This window comes from Telmatherina bonti (genome assembly GCF_933228915.1).
Source record: "Telmatherina bonti genome assembly, chromosome: 17".
Classification (NCBI taxonomy): domain Eukaryota; kingdom Metazoa; phylum Chordata; class Actinopteri; order Atheriniformes; family Telmatherinidae; genus Telmatherina; species Telmatherina bonti.
The window spans coordinates 10175394-10191454 of NC_136615.1; the positions used below are offsets into that span (position 1 = coordinate 10175394).

A 16061-nucleotide genomic window follows, 5' to 3' on the forward strand; every position below is an offset into this window, starting at 1 on the left:
TCGGAGAGGCTCAAAGCAAAAGCAGACAGTGATCGCTGCAGCAGGCAGGAAGCAAACAGCAAGGGAGGAAGAGTGCAGCTCGCATTAGTTTGCTGTGTTTGCTGTGTAGCATGAACAGCTGAGGCAGGTCATATGTGATGCAGCACATCAGCCCAAGCTGTCTGCCTCAAGAAGCTCACAAACGTCGCTTCATTTGTTTGAATCTTAAAACTTGTGTCTAAAATGCAGTTTAATTCAGAAACATGACTTCAGACAGTGGGAAGAGGAAGTTGGTCTTTGTTGACTTCTCTGGGCTCAGACTATGACACAGTGGAAACATGGATAGTGGTCAGACTGATCAGTGGTCCAGATCTCTGACAGGAGAAATGGACTCTGGGTTAAAGACCAAAACGAAGACCAGACAGTAGACCAGTCCATGTGGAGCTATGAAGCTGGACCAGCCTTGGATCAGCTGTCTGCAATCTGATCGGTCTTGCTACTCTACATCTTTATTTCTCTTTAGGAATGTATTCTTGTGATTCTTTGCTGATGTGTTGCATGGTACAGAAGAACAAAATGCAGCTGTGCTGTGATGCTCAGGCAACTGCAGGGAAATGTGCATGATGAATGTCAGTGTGCCATCAAAGAAGCACAGCGTTTCCAGGTCAGAAATGTAATATATAAACCAAGCTAAACGTATGTAATGGTGCTTTAAAGCTTTACTGTCCCAACTTTTTGGAGTACGTTACAGCCTGCAATGTGCAGATAGATGAATATCAACAAAGAAGCTGAAGCTGGAAAAACTTGAAATATTATTAATTTACTGTGCACAATGAGTTTAGAAAGTCACATATTTAAAACTGTCCTGACATTTTTGGTTTTGGGTTGTAGAATAGTATCTGTTTTATATTATACATAATACAGTTTCAGTAATTAAATACAGAAATTCAATTCTGTATTTAATTACTGCAAAAGTTAAAATAATCAAAATAAAAATTAAATATCATCAATCATCAGTAAAACATTAGGTTTTTGTAATATTTTTATTGTTTTGCATTATTTTTGTTTTCCTGCTATAAAATGTTTTTGAGCACTGCAAAAACTGAAATCTAAGTAAGATTAAAAATCTTAAATTAAGTACACATATGCTTATTTTTCAAAGGTAAGATAATTCTTAGTTTTTATGCCAGAGAATTCCTCGTTTTAAGAGTATTTTTACTTGTTGTGGGAAGTCTTGACAAGCCACATTTTCTTGTTCTGTTGTTAGATAATTTATCTTATTTTAAGCAACGTTTACCTCATTTTTGTATATTTTTGTTCTTGTTTTTTAAGGCTGAGTTTTTGCAATGAGTGTCTCTAGAAAGTGCTCCATAAATAGATTTATCATTATTATTATTATTATTATTATTATTAATAACCTTCAGGACTGGAAAAAAAAAACTCCAGACGTCTTGTTGGTCTTCAGCTACGAATCATTTCGTCTGGAAAAAGAAACCTGCTTACATCACAAAAGGGATGACAGGATGAAACGTTAATGGTCCCAGCTGAGGATCCGTCTTCAGAGTGAGTGACAGCCGCGAGCAGACAGGGCGGTGGAGGAACGGAAGGGGAAACAAAGAAATGAAGAACATTTGACGATGCTATTTGATGATGTAAAATAAGAGCATGAATAGCTCCTGTATCAGTCAGAAGATCAAATCCCTGATGGCTCCGCGTGATGCCAAGAATCTAAAATTACTCTGTTTTTGAAGCATCCATAAATAAATTATGATAAAACAGTTGCAGAACTTTCACTAACAAAGGTTTCATAAAATAAATGATATTTGTCCCGTATCATGTGCTGAGCAGCAGCAGATATCTGAGCTTACATATTTATTCTATGGTGGGAATATTTTGTACACGTTAGCTGATGTAAACATAAAGCCAATTTAATGTCAGTTTTTAAAATGATCTCAAAACAGAAAATATGAATTAGTATTTGCTTCCGTCACTGAATAAACAGTTTATGTATTGCTGCAAAAAACACCAAATGTATCTTCATAATTAGCTCAATGTGAGACATTGTCACATGACTCTGAACAAAGTATAAAGTTATTCTAACTGTTGATCACGTAGTTTTATTTGGCAGATTTATGGAAACTTGACTGAATATTTTCCCAGATTGTTGTTCTGTATGGAAATAATTTTACACCTGTGTGAATCAGCTCTGTGGTTGTGCAAAATACCAACAAAACTAGATGCTCAGTTCTAATTTACAATAAATGAGTCTTATTTTATGCATGGTATATTGTCCCAAATCCAGTCTAACAGTCTGAGTTCATGCAGCAGTAAAACACACTGGCTCATCATGCAACCATGTCCTCAGATTATGGATAAAAAGCCAATTTAGTCGCAAACTAAAAACTTCATAATTTACCAAGTTTCTGAAGCTTTAATGAGCTTTACTTTAGATTTATCCGGAGACAGGACAGAGTTATACTCCATCAGAAGTAAGAGTAAAATCCCTGACTGTTATGTGGACACACAGCATTTTCCATAAAAAGAAGTCCTATCTGGAACACACTGCTAAACGGAGAGAAAGAACTGAGAACTAAACTCAACTTTATTTATGAAGCCCTTTTAAAACAAAACAAAGTACCTACTAATGAGATGTAAAAGCTTCATATCGTCGTGCTGTTTGTGGAATATTTGAGTTTATGGATCATATTGTATAAATATGGATTAAGTTTATTTTTTTATACACTTTTGCTTAAGCTGCTTAATATTAGTATTTTCAATGTACATATTGTAGTTTTTTTTTTTTCCTTCATTCTTCTTTTAAAAACCAGGAGGAAAGTTGCAAATTAGCTTAATGCTATATGCAAAACATGATGTGCTGCATGCTCTGTTTGTTTGTATTGTCCCTAAAACTAAACGAATAAATTCCCAATCGAGCAGAGAAAATAACAAGAAGAAAGCAGCAACAAGATGATTTCCAAAGAGCTTTGAGCTGATAACATGGCAAGTCTCATCACCTGAAGCCTAAAAGAAGTCAATAATATATGAATCTACATCCAGAAATTTAATAATGACTAATAATGTATTAGTAATCTATCCTAATAATCCTAATCTATCAAACACTGATTCTGTAAGATTTCCTCTACAAACATCTGGAAGTGTTTACATGTTCTAACAATCAAAGTTTGATATTTACCAATGTGAAAAACTATTAACACAGAAGAATAGTGGATTTCTTCATTTCCCATCTAAATCTTGCACTTGAACCATGTTAAAAGCAGATGTTCTTGCTTCCAGGAACTGCCTCTGATCAGTTGCAGGATGATAATGCAGAACATTTAGCATGTTTTCTGAAGAACAGATGAAATGAGAACAAAATTGACACGACAGAAGCAGCAGCCGGAGGGCGCTCCCCAGCCTGAGCCTCCTCCTCTCACATCTTCTGATTAAATCAACATCAGAGCGTCTCTGCTGCTCTAAATCTATAGTCCACCCTCTCTGCTGCACTGCGTGTCATTTTTTCTTTAGTTTCTTGCTACATTTCTCTTCTCTTAAACATCCAACTTAATATTTGAATATTTAACCAGAAGCTTTTTAGGTTTCAGCACTAGAAGAGGTTCTGTATTTTACTCAGGCACTTTCACAGCCGCAATGAATCCTGCAGATTTCACACCAATCTAGAAGAATTAATATATAACAAGTAAATCTCTGAATTTCCCTTCTTCGGAAAGTAGCAACATAACCTAAACCTGGCTTGACACTTTATGTGGTTTATAATAGAAGACAGAAGAGGATAATAACCACAAGTACTTTTTTTTTTTTTAACTTCTTTTCAGTGTTTTTGCACAAAATGTTGAGTAAATGAACAAATGTAAATAAAGTTGCTCTGTCCTGCATGAACATTTCCATGCGTTAGAAGCTATGCTTCTACAAGAACGCAGGTGTGTCGGATGAAAACTAATCACAGACATAAACTAGAAGTTTAGATCTTCAACCTAAAGCCGCATCTCATCTAACACGGTGAATTATTCCAGTATGTTCACGTAAACACACCCAAGCAGATGGACACCACACAAACACGAGTTCAGCACTTTATTTTTGTCAGAAGAGTTAAGTGAGCCGAGTGTAACAACAAACAGTACATGTGTAAATGTAAACTGAATTTTTGAGTCCCGGACACGGTTGGTCTGCGTGGAAATGTAACATGGAAAGACTGATGAGGTTACAAGTTGGATCAAGTATGAAGAAAAAAACAAAGGAAATACATTGAGCCCGTAAGTTACATGACCCCTCTAGAAGTTGGAAAGAAAATAATTGGACTCGTTTTAACATTTGCGAAGCCAAACTAGTATTATACATCTATGTGCTATGGTAATAATTTAGTGGGGGAGCTCGTGGGGCACCAGTTTGTAGTGGGCGCCACAGGAGGGGCAGCGCTGTGCCTCGCCCTCATGAAGCCAGAACCAAACCACGGCGGTGTTGTCTTCCTCACCTGCAGAGGCAAGAAAAGCAGATGTGAACCGGAACATCTGGAAGCTTTAATGAAGATCTGAAACATCCATGAATCAGATCACAGAATAAATGTAAAGTTTAAATTAAATAAAGTTTAAGTTGTGGATCCAGATCTGAGCGTAACCCTAAACAAACTTCATCTCAACCATCAGGTGACTTACAGACGCATCCCACAATCCTCTTGTTTGTGATGGAGGGAACCAGGTGGGGGTCCACCTTGGAGCCAGCGTATTGCTTCGGCTTCATCATGCTGTAGGGATCCTGCAGCAGAGGAAAAAGTCATCATTAAGACGTGACTGAGCCGGAAATTCTTTGCTTTTAGATGCAGCAGCTGTTTAAAACAATAACGGAGCCTAATTAACACCTAAATTCTGAGCCAAGAAGCAGAAGGGGAAAAAAAATGCATTTCTGTGCCCTGACTGTTACTTTAGATTTATTTTGAGGTATTATTCCCACACAATGGAACTTGCTGAGACCCCCCGCTCTGCATTTTTTACATGTTTCTCAACACCTCATTAAAACAACTGAATATAAACAGAAAAAGAATCTTTATCTTCACCCAAACAAGCTCTTTGTTTCATGGTGGGCAGCGATCAGGTTATAATCAAACTGAGGGAAGATAACCAATATATCAATGACAGTCATTAATGGAATCCTGAAATCTTCTTGTTTTTACAGAAACTGGTCTGCGAGGCCTCGTCACACCGAGCCAAACATCGCGGCATGAAGGCAGTTTATCAGGTAGCACACATTTTCCCTGCAGGAGGAACCAGTTTTTCTCCACCAGTTAAACCACAGCTGATCAGTGTGGGTTTGGGCGCTGCCCAGTGAGAGCTCAGAGACCGGACGTTATACATCTCGTGTCTTAGATAAGTGAAGTTCATTTCCCCGTTTGTCTGCTGACAACTAATAACTGACTTCAGGGTCATGATTAACCCCTCCTCTGGGGTCCTGATGAACTTGTTTCTGTCAGCCTGGAGGAGGAGGAGGAGGAGGAGGAGGAGGAGGAGGAGGAGGAGGATGAAGATGGCAGAGACCTTCATCTCTTCGCTGATTCTACAGGGTCCAATGTTCCGCAGCAGAGTGTAACATTGATCTGCGGTGGTCATCGTTAAATGAATCGAGCGTGTCTGAAATGCTCCGAGCTCATGGCTGCTTACGAGGACCGGGAGATTAAAAACTCATTAAAGGCAAAGTCTACTTTAATCTGAGCACCTTCCATTTGTGGTGTATTGTATCTGCAGAAAACGGTGTTCATCCTGAGCTCTGTGGGATTATCTGAGGCAGCAGGAAGGACTTTATGAAAAAGGTTCAAAGTAAACCGAATGATAGAAACTATAAAAGGCTTTTTCTGCATCTAGTTTAGCTTTTCTTTCGGCATACGTTAAAAAATCTAAAAGAAATTGTTCAGACATTCAGATATGCAAAAAAATGTTGGATGCTCCATTTTCTCACATTTTACAGAACAAACTATAAAATTACTCCATTCCACCCTCTGACAGGCTTTAAATGGGCTTCATCCAGAATAGCTAAGCAGTGTTACCGTTCCATCTTTCATGGCCTTCATGATGATCTTCTCCAGACCGGTGGCCTGCTCCTCATCAGTGGGAATGCCTGCAAACACCACAAGCATTCAGGTTAATCTGACAGATATAATATTATAACATCATTATGTAGTCAAATAGACACTGCTGATAAAATAAGGATGCATCTATATGCATCAATAGTTAACAAAATTTTTACTTAAACTATTGTTAGGATGACCTATTTAGCTTGTCCTTCTGCATGGCACAAGGTCCAAATTAGCCTGATAAAAACAAGGAAAATACTCTTCAACACATGTTTGTTTCCAAAAGGAAAATCTGTGATGAAGAACAAAGCTGATCAGAGCTAAAGTTTATGCTGATGTCATTTCTGAACAGGTAGTAGGTGGAATACTGTTGACATGATAGTAACCAATTATTTTCCGTTCTGTTCTCTTTCCGTCAGTTTTCATCCCCTTCAGTCAGGTCCAGCAGAACTACGTAAACATTTACTTACAATAAACAAATACAATTAAATAAGAATTCAGATTATAAACAAGGATCTTTATATATATATATATAAAGCTTCTCTTGGCAAAGTAAATTTACTCAGCACAACACAGTAGCCAGACCATCATTCTGCCTACTTTAAAGCTGGACAAGACAGCTTAACATAAACACACATGTAAAGAATCAGACGACGTTGAAATCTCTAAATGTTTGTTGCTTTTTTTTTTTAGTTTTTTTTTTTACATTCAGAAACATTAGTTTTTGATGTAATTTCTTCTACTGTCACAGTTCTATCCATAAAACATGAGAACATTAAAAAAAAACTTCCAAGAGTAGAAAAGAGAATTTTATTTTATTTAACAAAAAGAAGAAAATTCACAAAGTAAAACCTTGAGACATGTAACATGCCAAACAATAAAAATGTTTTTTAACTTCCTGTTTATTTAAATACTTCTAATAACCAAAAAAAACACCTTTATTTATAGTTCTAAAAAAGTTCATTTATTACCAATAATCTGTTCTGGGAGCTAAATTAAAAACTTAAATATTTTTTAATTAAAGAGTGTGGTTTATTTATAGAACCAGTTAAACAGATAAAAACCACACAGAGCTTCACTAAGAATAAAACTAAAAACAAGATAAAAAAAAATAGACAAATGTCACCGGTAATAATAGTAAAAACATAACGGATTGATTGAGTGATCGGTTAGTTTAGTTAGAAAACTTAAAAAGATAAACATTACTCCTGACCAGAGGTGGCAATTCCTGGTCCAGAAAGTAAAAGTCCTGCCATGTTTTTGGATCTACCTGTACATTTAGAACAGGTGTTTTCACCAACAGGCTCGTTTACCTGGTAAATAAACTCTGCTCATTAAATTCAGCTGGTTTGGTGACTGGTCGGAACAGCTGCCGGACTGGACTTTTACTTTCTGGACCAGGAAAGCCACCTCTGCTTCTGACCTGATCATGACTGAACGTGTAGATCAGGCGTCTCAGATTCCAGTCCTCGAAGGCCGGTATCCGGCAGGTTTTTGTTGTTTCCCTCCACTACACACACGATTTTCAAATCAAATGGATCCAGCCACCTCTTGTCAGCCTGTGTATTATTTTTGGTCAAATTTGTTGGAGCATGGAGACAACAAAAACCTGCAGAATACTGGCCCTCAAGGACTGAAGTGTGAGGTAGATGGACTAACATGAAAGCACCAAAAACTGTACTGGTACCATTTATATTGTTTTCATTAACACAAAACAACGCAACAACAAACAAACGACGACAAATAAACTACACACCTTGTTGAAAGCGACGACTTTTGTGTGTCAATTATTAACCTTTATATTATGTTAAAGAGTCAATTAGACCCATTTCAGGTTTTGTCAAACTACTTGTTAATCTTTCTTTTTCTTCATAAACATTTGTGACTTTTCTTCTTCTGGGCTCATGAACCTTTGAGTGAAATTTGGAGACTTTGATGTGTAGTGGAACATCTGTGCAGTGTTTGTATACAAAGATGATGTTTGGGGTCATTTTCACCCCTACAATTTAGTGTGATTCGAGTCAAAAATGTCTCTTGAATGTACTTAAATTCGATTGCTTATTTATGTTTTAATGCTTTAGAGTAGACATTCATACATAGACACTCAGGTGTGTCTTGGGGATAAACCTTATTGTCCCTGTACTGTAAGTATGTGGAATGAAGATCTTTCCAGCAACAATGTCTGTGGAGACATTTGACATAAAATCTCGAGTCATCTGGAAGACATTGAAAATATTCAGAGAACATCAGAGAAAATGGGGCAAGTTAAAAGTGTTTGTGAAACAAAACAAACAAAAACAAACAAAAATAGTTCTTAAATATGGTGTTGCAGTTAAAAGATTGTATTAAATATCTCTTTTCTAAATGTTTATACAATCTGAAAAAAGTTATTGGTTAAACTAGATTTTTTTTTTTTTTTTTTTTTTTTTTTTTTTTTTTTTAAATGTTGCAAGTAGATTTACACGGTGTGGGTCAAAATGACCCGAAACATAACCAATGTGATTTTTTTCTAAAACGTAATACAAGGGTTAAAAAGTTAAAACATGGGTTTTGACCATAAATTGTAAACTTACATCTTTCATATACGGTCTATGGTTTTGACCTCCCACCGCTAGGCTAGCTAATGCTAGTTAGCAAGTTAGCTCATAGCTATGACCCAACTCTTTCATGGTTTTAGGTCCCTTTAGGATGAACCAAACCTGATATGTACCGATCATGTATAAAGTTTAATGCTTAATTAAGTATCCAAGCAGAAATATAATGCATTAATATTTAAATTAAATCAACTCTGATATGTGGAAGAATCCCAGGAACAGGAAGCTCTCCGCGGTCAGAGAGATCAAGCTTGTCATCGTTTATTTTTCAGCTATTATTGTTTATAACGTTTCGTCTCGGTTCTGTTCTCACCTCCAGCCGCCATGGCGCGGCTCAAAACAGGGGCCCGGGCAGCCCGGCAGCTCGCCGCCGCTCTGAAACCTGTACGGAGCAGTAACCTTGCAGCCATTTCTCCTTCTATGCCGTCTGTCACACTTTGTCGCTTGGTGATGACGTAAATATTATGCTTGGCTACGTTATAAGTCGTCGACGTTTGTCCCTTCTCTTTAGCGCCCTCTAACGGAGAGACCATATACAGTCTTTGGAGGAGAATCCCCGCTCCGGACACAGTTTTCTTTCTTTGAACTACCTATTTAATTTTTTGTCATCTAATTGGTCATCTAATTGGTAACAATAACATATTGTTCCCTTAAGGTAATTTATTTTCTTTTATTGCTGACCCATACATACATACATACATACATATATACATATATATATATATATATATATATATATATATATATATATATATATATATATATATATATAGGTGTTTACTGTTCCTCTCAGTCAGACTTCTGCACCTGTTGACAGGTATTTTGTCCCACTGTTCAACAGAAACGTGCTCTAATTTGTCCTGGACCAATTTGTTTGTTCCTTTTTTAAGTCTTCAGGAATTTGAGTGACTGTTGTCAATTCAGTCTTTTCTTTCATGAAAATATGAGCACAACTGTACATTTTATATACACACATACATTATATATATATATATATATATATATATATATATATATATATATATATATATATATATATATATATATATATATATATATATATATATACACACACACACACACACAAATAAGGACATTTTATTAATGTTCTCTGAACTATTTCATTTTTTGTCATCTAATTAACAATAAAATATTGTTTCCTTGAGTTAATTTTTCTTTTATTACTGTACCATACATAATAAATATATATTTACACACACAAATAAATTAGGACATTTTATTAATGCTTTAATTCTTTTTCAAAAAATGTGAACGACTTCCATCAGTGAAATAATACATGAGGAAATGTTTTAGCTGTTACTGTATCTCATTCTTCCTGTAGTACCTGCCTCTGTTTTGTGTCTTGCTGAAAACAGTTAATGCACATTTTTGAAAGACATGTCCTTGAAGGCAGCAATGGTTGCTGTCAAATCTGTTAACTTTTCTGCATTAATGTAACCATCTCTCATACAAAAAAAAGCTCAGTGAGGATTAACATACCATACCATGACAAATGTGAGATGTTTTTATCAATCTTTATTCGTTTTTCACACAAAATAGGAAAATGTAAAAGTTCATTTTAAAAATTTCTTCTCATGATCCAAAACACAAAAAATAAATAAATAAATAAATAAAAAAATAAAAAAAGTCAAAATGCATCATAAATAGTTCATAAAGTTTATTGGTTCATAAAGAGTTATGTGGACCAAGTGCAACAGCGTACAGTACATTCATCAGTGTAAACTTACTGAATGCTCCAAGCACGTCTGATCTGTGTGGAAATGTAACATTGGAGACTGATGAAGTCAGCAGGTGGATCAAGTTTTAGACATAACAATGCAAACACATCAGACCAGGAAATACCCTGAGCCCAAAAGACGCGTGGTCTTCCTGGAATGAGGAATGAAAATAATCTGACTTTTCCTGTTGTTCTGCAGGTGGAATTATTTCACAGAAATTCTTAAGAGTTAAGATGCGCAGCTGTGATGTTTTTATATACAAACATGTATCTACACCAATGAGGAGGCCACTGGTTAGTGGGGGAGCTCATGGGGGACCAGTTTGTAGTGGGCGCCACAGGACGGGCAGCGCTGGGCCTCCCCCTCATGAAGCCAGAACCATACCACAGCGGTGTTGTCTTCCTCACCTGCAGAGCAAAGTGGAAACATCAACATACAGAGTTTAGTTTATATATGACCACATTTAAGTTTCTGCAACTAAAAGCTGATCAAAAAAAAAACGTGCCTTTCCATTTCTGAGATAATTCACTGCAGATGTGAGACAACAGCACCATCATGTGACTAAAAGCCACTGGTTTGCAGTACCATTTGAAAATACATAAACTTCTTCCATAAGAATGTAAATATATTCATAATATAGTTTTACCTCCCGTGAGAGGTTTGTCCATAACAAACATCATGTTTCAACATAAGAGTGTCCATATGTACACCTAGGGTAGGGTGAGGAGCTCGGTCATCCGGGAGGGGCTCAGAGTAGAGCCGCTGCTCCTCCACATCGAGAGGAACCAGTTGAGGTGGCTCGGGCATCTGGTCAGGATGCCTCCTGGACCTCCCTGGTGAGGTGTTCTGGGCACGTCCCTCTGGGAGGAGAACCTGGGGAAGACCCAGGACACGCTGGAGGGATTACATCTCTCGGCTGGCCTGGAAACGCCTCGGGATCCCCCCCGCAAGGTTGGCAAATGTGGCTGGGGAGAGGGAAGTCTGGGCTTCCCTGCTTAGGCTGCTGCCCCCGCGACCCAACCCGGGATAAGTGTTAGATGGGTGGATGAATATAGGTTTTAAAGAACTTATGAAAGTTTAACTAGTTATATAGGTCCTTTCAGCAGGTATAATATAACAACTTAATAGATAATGACTGTATAGTAATAATGTCACAGAAAATAACTGAATAAATAAAATATTAATGAAATAAACCTATAAATTACACCTAGTTAGAATGAGTAATTTCCCATGAAGAACTTTAATTAAATAACATTGCTAATTACTCATGCTGTTATTATTATTATCATTATAAATAATAATGAATAAATCAGTAACTTTATTAAAATGTTGAAGAACATATTTTAAAGTTAATATTAATTGAATATATAGATACAATTTAAATCAGAAATGATAATAAAAAAAATCTAAATACAAAAATAGTTGAAATATTTCTGAAATAGAAACTGAAACGTTTTCAAAATAATGAAAAATCTTAATATTTATATAAATACATTAATACAAAGGTACAAAGTAAATAACTGGTTTTGTTAAGTAAACCAAATTACAGTATGAGCAGGGGGGTGTTATAAAAGGGTCTGATTAAACTCACTAAGTTGCCATGGTAACTGCTGCTGAACGGTTTCAGATGTGAAGTCATCTGGATAAAACTTTATCCTCGTAAATTCTGACCTGGTGGCAACACAGACAGCAACATCAGACTGAAACATTATTTCAACATTTTTGTTGTTGCTTTTTTTAATGATGTAAAAATATTCTTCACATAACTCCATTTAAGTTTTATTAAAAAGCTAACAAAGATTGTTGAGCTTCCAGTGTACTTCACCCATCAGGAAGAATGGTAGTCTTTCCCAACAGATGAATCAGACTGGAGATAAATCTAAATGCCTCAAAAGCAAAAAAAATCTTGTGAAATCAGAGTTACCAACAAAGATGCTAAAACTTTATCTAAAACACCAGAAATGTGTTTATTTTATCTAACATATTACTTACAGACGCATCCCATAATCCTCTTCTTTGTGATGGAGGGAACTAAGTGGGGATCAACCTTGGAGCCAGCGTATTGCTTCGGCTTCATCATGTTGTAGGGATCCTGCAGGAGGGAGAAGGAAGGAAGGCAATCGTACTGATCATTAGGAGCAAGCTTTGATGCATTTAACTGGATATTAATCCAAAATGATTTTATGGAAGGTCAGATTTTCCATTTTTAAGGCAAGGTAAGTTTATTTGTACAGCACACTTCATGTACAAGACAATTCAGGGTCATGCTTTACATGAAACATTAAAAGCATCCCAGAAAAAAAAGCATAAAAGAAAATACAAACAACAAAATCACAATAAAATCACAAATTAAACTAAAATAATTAAAAGCAGAAATAATTAAAAGTGACTGTGCAGATGTCATGCATAGGCGCATGAGAAAATAAATGTTTTTAAACTGGATTGCAAAGTTTCTACATTTGGTGAAAGTTTAATCTCCACTGGCAGTTTGTTCCACTTGTTTCAGATACATCATCACAGCTGAAAATGCTCTGTTTCGATTAGGGGGTTGGTGATGCATGAGGCAGGATATGATGTAAAGCATGTCGTCATACCAATCCCTCCTTCAATGATAATTTTCTCCAGTCCAGTGGCTTGCTCCTCATCAGTGGGAATCCCTAAAAATATTACGTTTCATGGTTATTCTTAAAAATCACGGCAAATCTACCAGCAAACAAAGAACATGGACACAGTTTTACTAAATAAACTGTATTTCCATTTATTTCATCACGCATTCTTCAGTTTGTGTAACATCTGACTGACAGCACTCGAGGCAAAAACACAGAAAAAAACAAAACTTTTGATTATTTTTTTTTATCTTAAACTGAAAGAAAACTGGGCTCATCTGTAATTTAATACCACAAAGACAAGCTGTGAGACTCTAAGGTTACTGGGATCTGTGGGTTTTATGGCCATGAACAGTTACATGCCATCATCAAGATTAAGCTGGCCAAGAAGTAAGGAAGAACAAAATATGTGAATGTAATAGTGTAAATTTTAATAATAGGACTCCAAACATGGCAGGGAATGTCATTGTCAACAGTAAGAAATAAGAAAATATGCCAAACAAGGAGGACGTATTTCTGTAAGATTTTCTCTGGAGATTCATATAATGTAACAATTAAACCTAGTATTTGCATGTAATATGACCTAATCAGCTCATTTCAGGTTATTTTTTATCATGTTCCTAATTTTCAAATCATTTGTGCTTGTTAATTTGGTGTTAGATTGATTTATTTCAGGGTTATGGTGTCAGCAACAAGTTTTTAAAGTTTTACTTTTGGCTTTTAAATGTTTAAATGGTCTGGCACCTCTGTGCCTATCTGAGCTACTGTAACATCATTGTCCCATTAGATCTCTTGGATCAGACGACCAGATGCTTCTAGTGGTCCCGAGGACTCGACTTGTGACTCCTTTTCCGCAGTAGCCCCCCAAACTCTGGAACAGTCTCCCTCTTTTTGTGAGGTCTGCTGGGACTTTAAGTGCTTTTAAATCTCTTTTGAAAACTCATCTTTTTATGTTGGCTTTTAACTCCAGAGAGCAGGACCACTAGGTCTTTTCTGTCTTTAGTCTTTTTTAAAAAAAACAAAAAAAAAAAAACTATTTTGTTGTCTTTATTTTAGTGCTTTTAATGTTGAATTATTTTATTTTACCTGTACAACACTTTGGTTACTTTGAGGTATGTGAAAGTCCTCTTCAAATAAGGTTTTGATTGATTGATTGATTGAAGAAGTCAAAGAAAAATAGATCGAATTGCCTGTTTTACCAAGAAAATCTTCATAGTTAACTACAAGCATGTATGTATGTAGATAATTCAACTTTACTTCATTAAATAAAGTTTTTGTGCATAAAATTTCTGAATATTTTTGCAGAAATATAAACGACAAGAATGATGAAGTTAAGTCTGTCCTGATGAGGAAAGAGGAAGATGCAGGAAGCCTTATCTGCTTCGGTTTCTGCTAATATTCCGCTGCAGTTCGGTTGTGGTGCATCGGGGTCGGTTCTGTCCTCACCATGCAGCGACTGAGAGCAGGAACCCGGGCAGCCCGACAGCTCGTCGCGGCATCGCGCCGCCATCTTGGACGGGTCACCCATGCGCCTCAAATGCATTTATTTGTAAGGTGTAGGTCCAGCCACGACAAGAACTCCACGGATTTTTACCTGTTTTTCCTCACAGTTTGGTTCGTTACAAAGGGCAGAGATATTGTTATGATACAGATCACTGTAAAACTTTAAAAACAACGTGCTTTTAAGTTAAAATATTTTGACAAGTCCTATAGTTAGGGATCATTAGCTATCTAACTATCCCTTCGTTATGCTGCGATAGGTTTAGACTGCCGAGGGACATTTCCTGGTACACAAGGGCTGCTAACTGTCCAAAAACCTTGGAGTAAGATTTAATGAAGACAATCCAAATTTTGCTGTATACAGAACATACATACATATATATATATATATATATATACATATATATATATATATATATATATATATATATATATATATATATATATATATATATATATATATATATATATATATATATATATATATATATTAATCTGGACAATCAGCTCCAGCGGCTCCAGAGTTACTCCAAGCACAGAAGCAGCTTTCTTGATCAGTTTGTTGATTCTCTTCAAGTCTCTGGTTCTGATGCTACTACCCCAGCAGATGCTGCAAAGCTGACTGCACTCTCCACAACAGACTTATAGAAGATATGCAACATCTTGGTGCAGACGTTAAACCATCTCAGCTTCCTTAAGAAGTACAGTCTGCTCTGACCTTTCTTGTAGATGTAGTCAGTGTTGCATTTCCAGTCCAGTTTGTTGTCCAGCTGAACTCCAAGATACTTGTATTCCTCCACCACCTCCACCTCCTCTCCCAGGATGGAGACAGTGCTTTGTTTATTCCTTTTCCCCCTGAAGTCAACAATCATCTCTTTTGTTTTGCTGCCATTTAATATGAGATGATTGTCACCGCACCATTTCACAAACTGACTGACCAGTTCTCTGTACTCTGCTTCTTGTCCATCCCTGATACACCCCACAACTGCAGAGTCATCAGAGTATTTCTGCAGATGACAGGACTCAGAGTTGTACTGGAAGTCTGAGATGTCAGAGGTGAGAGTACAGTTCCTTGTGGTGCACCAGTGCTGCTGACCTCCATCTCAGACACACAACCTTTCAGTCTCACAAACTGGGGTCTGTTTGTGAGGTAGTCATAGATCCAGGTGGTTTTGGAGGTATCCACCTGGAATTTATGGAGCTTCTCACATACACTATTCACAAAAAGTTAGGGATATTCAGCTTTTGGGTGAAATTTCACAACAAGCCTAAAATGCATTCAAACCTGTACAGGTGAACTTAATGTGATCTTCTCTAAGCTTTTAAATGCACATGTCCAACTGTTAAATGTTTCAATAAATTTTGCACAAGTTGCTGTTCTCTAACAAGGAGCTTAACGGCAAAAATCACGGCAGGTGTGTGATCCTTGAATTGACCAATAAATGTCCTGGTTCAATTAGAGCTGGTGTTTAAACAGTTGTCCTCATCATGCTGTTCACATTTTGACATCATGAGACCAAGACGACACCTAACAATGGAACAACAGTCCCTTGCCATTGCGATG

General features: G+C 36.6%; 2 protein-coding genes across 2 annotated transcripts; both read right to left on the reverse strand.

The window, feature by feature from the left end:
- Nucleotides 1-4060: 4060 nt before the first annotated feature.
- Nucleotides 4061-9087, reverse strand: LOC306767983 (cytochrome c oxidase subunit 5B, mitochondrial-like). The gene is made up of 4 exons (XM_079256175.1): nt 8966-9087; nt 6032-6102; nt 4650-4749; nt 4061-4468 (listed from the first exon to the last, which is right to left on the reverse strand). Exons 1-4 carry the CDS (start codon nt 9060-9062, stop codon nt 4356-4358), a joined length of 381 nt encoding a protein of 126 aa, XP_079112301.1. The 5' UTR covers nt 9063-9087; the 3' UTR covers nt 4061-4355.
- A 1598-nt stretch (nt 9088-10685) lies between these two features.
- On the reverse strand, nt 10686-14525 carry LOC306768591 (cytochrome c oxidase subunit 5B, mitochondrial-like; the record flags this gene model as incomplete). Its single annotated transcript, XM_079256999.1, is given in 5 exon segments — nt 10686-10798; nt 12384-12483; nt 12986-12995; nt 12997-13048; nt 14444-14525. Coding segments are annotated over 5 exon segments (357 nt in total).
- Between the last annotated feature and the right edge of the window lie 1536 nt (nt 14526-16061).

Excerpts from the sequence above, each read along its gene's own strand:
- LOC306767983 (XM_079256175.1), bottom strand. The coding sequence starts at position 9,062 with ATGGCTGCAAGGTTACTGCTCCGTACAGGTTTCAGAGCGGCGGCGAGC. Across the intron at positions 6,103-8,965 it reads CCGCGCCATGGCGGCTGGAG|GCATTCCCACTGATGAGGAG; the intron begins GTGAGAACAGAA and ends TGGTGTTTGCAG. Across the intron at positions 4,469-4,649 it reads GAGGATTGTGGGATGCGTCT|GTGAGGAAGACAACACCGCC; the intron begins GTAAGTCACCTG and ends TTGCCTCTGCAG.